Here is an 11,088-nt window from a genome sequence, read left to right as displayed (position 1 = left end):
ACCAAATAACATCCTCTCATCAAGCTCTACCTCCTCTGGAGTTTAGTTGAGATTTGAAGAAGTACTTTGAAGAAATTGGAATTTTGGGATTTTATGTTCACTGTTGTTCCGGTGGTTTTTGAGATTCTTGTATGAGAAGTGACTGTTATTGTGGTGTTGGAGCAGAATAGCTGCTGTAGTGATGGAATATGATATGGGTATGAATCTAGTATGAAGTATGGGTATGAATCTGATATGGGTATTGGTATAAATCTGGTATTGATATTGGTATGGGGGTAAAATGAAGAGGAAGTGATATGGCTGGTGATAGTCTTTCAGTGGTGGAGTTTCAAAAGGGTGAGGTGATGAGATTGGATGAATGAATGGGAAGAGTTGGGTGAATTCTTTTGTGCATAAAAGTTTCAAGAAATTGGAAGAATTGGGTAGACAAGAATCAGAGTAAAATCTGGAAAAATAAGATTGAGATGGAAGAGAGAGAGAGAGAGAGAGAGAGAGAGAGAGAGAGAGAGAGAGAGAGAGAGAGAGAGAGAGAGAGAGAGAGAGAGAGAGAGAGAGAGAGAAAGAAGAAGAAGAAGAAGAAGAAGAAGAAGACGAAGACGAAGAAGAAGGGGAGGAAGGGAAAATGTCAATTTTACCCTTCTTAGAGGGTCAAAATCTGAAAAGTGGGACCCCATGTCTGTTCCATGTTCGGAGTAAAATTCAAATTTTGGACGAGATTGATGCAATTTGGGAGATCAGGGATGAGTTTGATTAAAAAAAAAGAAGAGGGACCAAACTGATGTTTGGCCTAAAGTCTGAGAGACTAAACTGAATTTAATCTTTGATTTAATCTAGTTCGATATCATCAATTTGGCTGAAAATTTGCAGAAGTGATCTATAAATTAGGACCTAAAACCTAAACGGTCGAGATGTGGATATATGATCGAAAAGTGAGTCTATTCAAGGAAATTCTTATATCTTAAAATCTAAGGAGGTCCTTAGCTGTGTGTGTGTATGTGTGTGTCTATATATAGGGCCCTTCAACTAAGGGATTCATTTTTTGGTCATTTTAAGGGATTCCTTCTGGGACCTACTTTTCGATCGTATTTTGGCATCTCGACCGTTCATTTTTTAAGTCCTAATGTTTAGATTATTTCTGCAAATTTTCAGTCAAATTGATGATCGTTAAGGTATCGAACTAGATTAAATCAATGGACGAACCGAATCTGTCCAACCTGAACCGTTCGTGTTCATAATTGTAAATCGTAGTTATGAATGCCTTAATGATTATCAATTTGGCTGAAAATTTGTAGAGATGGTCTACTCATATATACCTAAAAACTGAACGGTTAAGATGTTAATATGTGATCGAAAAGTGGGTAAAATGGCTAAAAAAAGGAATCCCTCACCCGATACACACACACATACACACACACATATATCCTATCTAGAGTGGACCTCCGCTTTGAAATTAAAGTGCGGATTTAGAGTTTAGGGTCATTTTTTGGTGGCATATCTACATCTCGACCGTTCAGTTTTTAGGTACTAATGTATAGATCATCTCTGCAAATTTTCAGCCAAATTGATGATCGTTAAAGCATTGATAATTGCCTTAAAGCTAGTACGGTTCAAGTTGAACAGATTCAGTTCGTCCATTGGTTTAAGCGAGTTAGATACCTTAACAATCATCAATTTGGCTGAAAATTTGCAGAGATGATCTATACATTAGTACCTAAAAACTGAACGGTCGAGATGTAGATATGCGACTAAAAAGTGACCCTAAATTTTAAATCCGCACTTTAATTTCAAATCGGAGCTCCGCTCTGAATAAGATCTGTATATATATATATATATTGTTGTAAATATTTGTGGATAATCATGTAAATAGATGTTGAGTAATAGGTGCCTATCCCTATAGATTGGTGATTGATAGGTTGTAATTGTAGGAGTGATTGGATTATAATTAAGCATTACCCTTTTGTGTACACCATGTAGTCCTATATAAAGCTCCTCATGGTGAGATGAATAATACACACATTCTATTCTCTACGTCTAAACTCTCTCTCTCTCAAATTCTTTTACTATAGTTTTACAACACGTTATCAGCACGATACTCTAACCCAAGCCCTAGCCAGGAAAACCCCCCCTGCTGCAGCCTGTTTGCACGCCCCGAAACCTCTTGATCGGGACCTCAGATCAAAATCTTTCCTTCATCAAAGTTGTTCGTCTTTGCCTCTTCTATCTAACCTCCAAATTTCAGCCCTATTGGAGTCGTTTTGAGACCTATACACCATTCGAAGTGGGAGCTGTTCAGAAGAGAATCTGCTCCGTGTTCACGACTAGCTCTAAGATTTGGATCGAATAGCTTTGAGATTCGGGATTTTCTACCAGACGAGGCGAATAGCTCTTGGATTGGCTGAGAAGACAACCTTCTCAGTTCTGCATATATAAACTAAAGATTCATCCGCTCTTCATCAAGTAATGTTTTCCAAAATCTAATTTTATATTCATGCTTATTGAGCCTATTGATTGAACATGAAAAATCCTCCTTGATGCATGAACCCTAAATTCTGATTGTTTTATTTGAAATATATATACCTGTTCATGTTTTGGATTGTTTGATTGGAAAAGAAAAAAATTAGGGTACTTTGGCTGTAGCTATTTCTAGCACTTGGTCCAGTAGCACCAATTCACAACTAGAGAGCATCAATCAATCATGCAAAAATAAAGTCTGCTATTTCTGGGATTCGAACCCAAGCACAGTGTTTACTAGCCCAGCATGTTGTCCATTGTGCCATTATGGCCAATTGGTAATTATCACCACCATTTAATATTAATACTGCCAGAAGCAGATTCAACTCTATTTAATTGGTGATTGATCAACCCGTGATTTGATTTTGATTGATTTTATCCAAAGCAATTACCATAGTAATTTATGCTCATTACCACAATCACTTCATTATCACATTGAGACAATTCTGAATTATTGCGTGAATTATGATAGAAGAATTATGGGCTTAATTTTTGGTTTTACAAATTTGAATTATGCCATTATAATTCCTTATGCTAGAAGCATTATGGGCTAAATTATTACCCGATTATTACATAAACATTATGCCAGAAGCATTTGCCCAATTTATTTATATGAAATGCCAGAAGCATTAATGGGATTTGAACCCATTTCCTTAGGTACATAACCGCTGTATAAATTTATTTACGTTATGATTTAATAACATATATTGAATTTGGTTATGTTATAATTGTGAATATTAAATGTGGCTGAGTCAGAAGCTCAAATCAAGCCCAAAGTCACAACAACAAATCCGAGCCAGAAGCTTAGGCCCAAGTTGCAAGGCTAGAACAGAAGCTCGCCACGTGTTGCCATAACAAATGTTATGAATCTTCTCAAAGTAGGCTCATCCAGTTGGATGCGATGTCTAGGCAAGGTTCAGATGAGGCTGTGTACTTAAGAGAGCCTCGCTCCACCTAAACCTCATCTTTCCTTACCTGGTCGTATTCAATTGGAGTTACCGAAAGGGTTGAGTAATAACTTTTCATCCCTTGGCAGACCAGTTTGAGCCCAGCAGGCCCACTCTCCCTCAGCAGGACCTAGCAGCCCAGCAGGTCTCACACATCATTTGACTTACACATGAAAGCCCGAGTCACAAGCCCGCAGGCTAAGCCCAATAGGCTTCACTATCAAGCCCACTCCTTTTTTGGTCCAGCAGAATCAAAAATAAAAGGAAAAATGATTTGATATTATAAATAGATTCACCATATCTAATATGTGTAATTAATTGCCAAAAGCATTTATTCACATAATTGTGTGATAATTAATCTGTTAAATTAGTAGCATGCAATTAATATCTCAATTGATTTGTGATTTTTATGTATCCAAATTTGTGAGATTATTTCAATTTGCTTTATTCAATATTATTGAGTTACTTGTCTAAATTTTCGCACTAGAATATATGTGTAGAAAATGCAGGTACCTAATGAACTAGAAGTTCTAAATGAACCAGTAGTTCATACATAAATCGAACTTGTAGTTTCGATAATGCCATTTAAGAAACTTGAAGTTTCCTTCATAAATTCACCACACATGATAAAACCAGTAGATTTTACATGTCTAATCCGATTTTTCATACCATGTTATAGAACATGAAGTTCTCATTACTTGCTTATGGATGATATTACCCAAAGCACTAATATTATTTGTTCCTTTCCTGTAAGAAATGTCAAATCTCAACATGTTTGACTTTGTTGCTTTGGAGGTCTCCAGAAGAAACTATCTAAAGTGAACTCAAGATGTGAAAATTCATCTAACTGCAAAGAAGATGAGATCAACAATCAATGCTAACAATGTCGTCATTGAGGCTTTTACTATGAGTGCCATAATTTTCAAAAAGGAAACATATGGAGAAAACACTCCAAGTTGAGTATCCGATGAAAAGGATACACAGACTCTTTGGGTCGCTCTGGAAGAGCACTTTCACCATCAGATGACCATTTTCTTGCTTGAAGCAAGACATGATTGGCAGAACGAAATTAGCCCATATAACTGTCTGCCACTTGGCCAAAGCCCAAGAGGCCACGTAATCAGGCTCCACGTGGCCAAGGCCCACGTGGTAGGAACCATGATGGCATAACTCAGCAAGCCCGAGTTGAAAGAAACACTGGTCCGGCCTGTCGCCACCAGAATCAGCATGATCTTTGTTATCGATGTGGAGGAATTGACTGCTGGTCCCGCACCTGTTGTGCGATAGCCGAAGCAGTAGATGAGTATTACGCCGGTCGCGGAACTCGAAATACCAACTTTATTGAAGGGTCATTTTCTATCGATTCCACACTAGAGATCATGGATTTTCAAGCAGTTACTGAACATACCGAGGATTAGGACTCGAAGACATGGGTATAATTGGCCCCTTGTGCCATATCTATTTCATCTTAATGAATAAAACATCTTCGGATTTTGGTGATTTATTTTTTCAATTATTTTGGATTATAGAAATGTGGTTATGTTCGAATATATTTAATTCAATAAACTTATTCATACATGTGATCCATTGAATCAAATTTATGAATAGCATGTCTTGTGGGGAAGTTTGTTGTCTGGTTAAAAGTGCTATTACGCACACCATACTCCCAGATCGGAGATATTTTTCAAACTTATGTCTATTCATACCTCTGTGACAACCGTATCAGGCCAATCCAACCTGATAGAGGGTTATGGCAAAACCCACTGTATGTTGTCCAATGGTACTGAACCTACCATTAATGAGGCCTTATAATCTCCACGTTCCAGAAGAATGTTATTAAGTATTAAGGATATTAAAACCTCCAAGTGTAAATTTGAGTGTAATATTACGCCTTTGATCCAACGGTTACCACGTTGAAATCTCCACGTTCCAGAAGAATGTTATTTACGCCTTTGATCCAACGATTGCCACGTTGAAATCACTGAGAAAAATGAGTGTAATATTTTTGCATAACCTCCAAGTGTGTGGCCAGAAGTGTACATTGGAGAAATTGAAATCTGTTAGGTAGAAGCTAACTAATTCAAGCAACTACTTGCTATGGCATGACCGTTTGGAACACCCAGGTCAAAGTATGATGCACCGTATCCTCAACTCATCGCAGGTGCATCCCCTTCTGAATAAGGGTCTTGTATATAATGACACACTATGCCATACTTGTTAAGAATATTTAATACTAGACCATCATATGCAAAGACTAGTACATACACCACCATTTTTCTGCACAGAATGCAAGGGAAATTTGTGGACATATCCAACCACCATGTGGACCAGTTAAATATTAATGGTTTTGGTTGATGTATCGACAAAGTGATCACATGTTACACTATTGTCCGCAAGCAACTGCTGCTTTTGCTAAACTCTCACCTAGATCATGAAATTGAGGGTTCACCACTCGGATTATCTCATAAAGTCTATAAGACTTGATAATACCGGAGAGTTTACATCGAAGTCTTTCGATGATTATTGCATATCCCTTGGGATTGATGCTGAACATATAGTTCCCTATGTTCACACCCAAGATGGTCTCGCAAATAGAATCTTGGTAATGCGCACCAAACTTCTAGTTTTTGCGTGGGGCTATCCAATCTTGCATGCAGCTATATTGGTCCCGTTGAGGCCCACTGCTACCAGCCTACCAACCTTTCTCCGCGTTACAGCTGGTGACTGGGTGCGAACCTGATGTTTCGCACTTACGCGCATTTGAGTATGCAGTCCACGTGCCAATTGTGCCGTCACAACGTACAAAATTGGGTCCTCAACAAAGGATGGGCATGTATGTCAATTATGAATCCCATCCATTATGTGCTCTTTAGAGCCCTTGACAAGCGATCTCTTTACCGCTAGATTTGCGGATTAATTGTCACTTTGATGAGACAGTCTTCCCGCCGTTAGGGGGAGATAAGAACGTCACCGTTCATGATGAACGGCGTGAATTAACATGGAATGTCCCCACAATATCTCATCTTGATCCCCAAACCTCATGAAAATAGTGAAGTGCGAACAATTCTAGATCTACAGAGTATAAGAATACAATATGCCAGACACTTTCTCTGATCTAGCAAAAGTGACGAGATCATATATACCTGCTGCAAATGTGCCTGCAAGGATAGAAGTCCCTGTAGGATGTACGTGTAGTCCCAGATGGACAAGGTACGACCATGGCGGCTAACCAGTCATATGTCTCTGCCCAGAAGCGAGGTAGACCATTAGGTTCGAAGGATTCTTATCCCCAGAAGAGGGTAAACTTGGCACAAACGAATCCTCTTGACATCGCAATCTCAAACCGATTCATCTCATGAGATAAATCCGGATTATGGGTACGTCCTAGAAGAGACCATGTTGGGGGACGCTCCAACATTTGAACCCACTCCCAAGAATAGAGAAATCTCGGTAAATTTAGTGAGATTTGGAATCGGATTGAGATTATCATCGATGATATATTAGTATTTGCGGTGGCCACCGAAATTATAATAAGCGATGACCTCGAACCCTGCTTTGTTGATCAATATCAACGAAGAGACGACTGGCCAAAAAGGAAATAAGCAATCCAGGTCAAATTAGATTCCTTGACAAAGAGAAAGGTATTTGGACCTGTTGTTCCTACACCTCCCCATGTTAAACCCGTAGAATTTAAATGGGTATTTGTAAGGAAGCGTAATGAGAAAAACGAGATTGTGATACACAAGGCTCATCTAGTGGCGCAAAGATTTTCTCAATGCCCTGTGATTGATTACGAGGAGGCGTATTCTCCCGTAATGGACGTCATAACGTTCCGCTACCTTATCAGTTTGGTAGTTTCCGAAAAACTGAATATGCAGCTTATGAATGTGGTCACAGCTTATCTCTATGGGGATCACGATACAGAGATATACATAAAAGTTCCTGAATGACTTAATATACCCGATGCAAATAGTTCTAGACCACGGAACACGCTCTTCATTAGTTTTTAGGCGTTCACTTTATGGATTGAAACAATCCAGACGGAGGTGGTATAACCGTCTAAGTGAATATTTAATCGGGATGAGATATGTGAATAATAAACTATGCCCATGCGTGTTTATTAAGGAAACAAGTTCCTAGTTTGGAATTGTGGCGGTCTATGTCAATGACATGAATTTGATTGATACTCCTGAAGAGATCAAGGAAACCGCAAAGCACCTGAAGTTGGAATTTGAGATGAAAGGCCTTGGGAGAACAAATTATTGTCTCGACCTGGAGCCCGAGCACAGTGCAGATGAAATTTTGGTCCATCAACCAAATTACATCCAGAAGATGTTAAGATGCTTTAATGAGGATAAAAGCAAGCACACCCATGGTCGTCCGAAGTCTAGAGAGAACCGTATTGTCCTGCAGATGATAACGAAGAGATATTGGTGCAAGAAGTCCCATATCTAAGTGCAATAGGCGCATTATTGTACTTGGTTTAATGCCCTAGATAAGACATCTCATTTGATGTGAACTTGTTAGCTAGATATAGCTCTGCGCCAACACGCCGCCACTGGAATGGCATAAAAGACATTTTTCGCTACCTTAGAGGTACGGCATATATGGGCTTATTCTATCCCTACGCATCAAGGAATGGATCAAACCCCCTTGATCCTCAAAATGATGCTTGCCTTGTTGGATATGCTGATATAGACTATCTATCAGACCCGCACAAGGCACGTTCCCAAACTGGTTATGTCTTTACCATTGGGAATACTGCAATTTCTTGGAGGTCTACGAAATAGACACTTGTTGCTACCTCTTCGAATCATGCTGAGATACTAGCTCTTCAAGAAGCAGTATGTGAATGTACATGGCTAAGAGCCGTTACAAAGCATGTTCGAAGCACATGTGGACTGCATTCCACCACTGATGAACCAACCATTATCTACGAGGATAATGCTGCTTACATAGAGCAGATAAAGATGAGTTTCATCAAAGGAGACAACACCAAACATATTGCACCGAAGTTCTTCTTCAATCAGCAACAAGAAGCATCAGAAGATTGAAGTTAAGCAGACTCGATCTGAAGACAATCGTGCAGACCTCTTCACCAAGGGGAGTCGAAATCAGGGGGAGTATCTTGAAGCATACCCACTTGACCATCGTGTACTCTTTTTGTCCTTCGTCTAGGGTTATTTTGTCCCACTGGGTTTTGTTACCTGGCAAGGTTTTAACGAGGCACATCTTTAGAATGGTCACCCCACTTATACTACATCCTGAAGATGCTTTGATTTGACATATATGCATTTGCTCATCTTTTCCTTTCGACCACGGGTTTCTCCCACTGGGTTTACCGGGCAAGGTTTTGGTGTAGCAACTCTAATGCATCCCTCTCGTAGACATACTACCTAGTTATGGTGCTGATAAGAAGACTTTACCTATCTTTAAAGCTGTGATACTGCTACTCCACACTCAAGCGCGTTGTGCTCTTTTTCTCCTTCGACCAAGGTTGTTTTTTTCCCATAGGGTTTTTATTACTTGGCAAGGTTTTTGACGAGGCAACTTAGAAGTGCTCAGCCTATGCAACACTATTGACATGGAATATCCAAGGGGGAGTGTTGTAAATATTTGTGGATAATCATGTAAATAGATGTTGAGTAATAGGTGCCTATCCCTATAGATTGGTGATTGATAGGTTGTAATTGTAGGAGTGATTGGATTGTAATTAAGCATTACCCTTTTGTGTACACCATGTAGTCCTATATAAGCCTCCTCATGGTGAGATGAATAATACACACATTCTATTCTCTACGTCTAAACTCTCTCTCTCAAATTCTTTTACTATAGTTTTACAACATATATATATATATATATATATATATATATATATATATATATATATATATATATATATATATTCATTCTTTTACTTAAATCACTTTCTCCAACTCAATTTGCTGATTTAGGATCACATTACTATGCACCTAACTAGCTAAATCAAAATGGCTTGAAATTTGAGTACGTAGTCTCTGACTAATCTATAAAGAAAAGAAGAAAAAAAACAAATGGCTAGCATGACAAGTATCCTTGTACACATCTGTCAAAGTTCACAAGAACAACTCAAAAGCCCTGATGATATCTTAGCAAGAACAGTACCTAGTCACAAATATGACAATTAGTCCTACCAACAATTTGTGGTCCTTCCTCTTGTTATTTTGAACTTTATTAATCATCTCGAGTTCTCGACCTTTGATTGCTTTAGTGGAGTAAAAGGAGAGGTGTTACAATCATCGATGTTTATAATTTCTGGGAAAAAAATATATTAGGATTAGTCGTCGATGCGTACAAATAACTTTAATGTAAGCGAGATCAACATATATCGAGGATTGAGACTCTGAGAATTAGGGTTGGGAAACAGGCCTTAACATAATGCTAGGGGTTACTTTCTGCTTAATTAATATATAAATGAAACAAAACATAACATTAGGGTTATAATTAGTATCTACGTGGGGATGACTATAATGTAAGTGAAGATTCAAATACATCCACGGCTGGGAGTTTATGTGTCGATGACTGACCTTACTACACCTCTAAAAGCAATTAGAAGCGAATGAGCTTTTCCTCTGCTCAAAGCTAGAAAAATGATTATATGGTTCCGAACTATGGTACACCGTACACGTGGTAGTCCGGTTTGATATTATTGGTCCATGTGACATGTACTTATTTCTGATTGGTTATCTTAATTTTATTTTATTTTCTCCTCTTCAAGGTCCCCACCAAGTCGTGTGATATTATTGACTCGAACCATTGTATGACAATGTATGACAATGCCACGTGGTAGTCTGAGATCATAGAATAACTACTTGCAAAGCTAAGAAAACCACTAGCCAGCTCCTAGTTAATCACTTAAAATTAATTGTGCCAACATTGCCGCAAACAGTTATAGCCGGCCAAGATTAAAGCATATGAATTGCCATTTTTGCTCATAAAGTAGTCATTTAGTCAATCAGTCATATACCTAAAATGAAGCAAACACATTTTCAAAATGGGTGAGACGGTCATGTATTATTTCGAAAGTCTCTATCCACTTTATTCTAAAATCTTTGGGGATATGCCATATTGACTTGTGCAAGTCATGCTTATTGCCCATCTAAAGGGAATAAAGGGATGTCAACAATTGCTATTTATGTTTCCAAATTGCATTTCCTATTAACTATCATTTCGAACTAATAGTTTTGTTGCCATGGGGGCAGGAGTGAAACTCTTTGATCATCTTTTAAAAAAAAAAAAAACTAATAGTTTTGTTTAATTTTATTTTTTAGTTTTTAAATTTGTTCAACGGAAAAATGTATAAAAGAAAATTTGTAGACTGTTGTAGGGAATCAGAAATTGAGAGGAAATTGCTGTGTATTCTCATTGATAATAGGGGCCTCTTTATATAGAGGATTACAATGCATAGAGTCTCAATCATACAAGGAAAGTAATCGTACATTGAATAGGAATCTAGATCCTTCTAATTTAACCCTATTACTACTAGGTCAAGTAACCTACAGTTTGGGTCAAACACAAATTAGGGTTTTACTTGAACATAGACATGTTTTTTATTTTTTGATATCCACATGACACATGTAATGCCCATCTT

At 38.2% G+C, this 11,088-nt stretch overlaps 1 protein-coding gene across 1 annotated transcript in view; it reads left to right on the top strand.

The window, feature by feature from the left end:
* The window catches only part of LOC133722971 (uncharacterized), a 1,342-nt gene extending 1,150 nt beyond the window's left edge, over nucleotides 1–192 (top strand). The window contains exon 5 of the mRNA XM_062149812.1: nucleotides 166–192. Coding sequence (XP_062005796.1) covers nucleotides 166–192 — 27 coding nt within the window. The remainder of the gene's footprint in view (nucleotides 1–165) is intronic.
* Nucleotides 193–11,088: the final 10,896 nt, after the last annotated feature.

The sequence above is a fragment of the Rosa rugosa genome, chromosome 7 (assembly GCF_958449725.1).
Source record: "Rosa rugosa chromosome 7, drRosRugo1.1, whole genome shotgun sequence".
NCBI classification, from domain to species: Eukaryota; Viridiplantae; Streptophyta; class Magnoliopsida; order Rosales; family Rosaceae; genus Rosa; species Rosa rugosa.
Note: the sequence above shows the minus strand (reverse complement) of the source record. Positions and strands in the feature narration are given on the sequence as shown.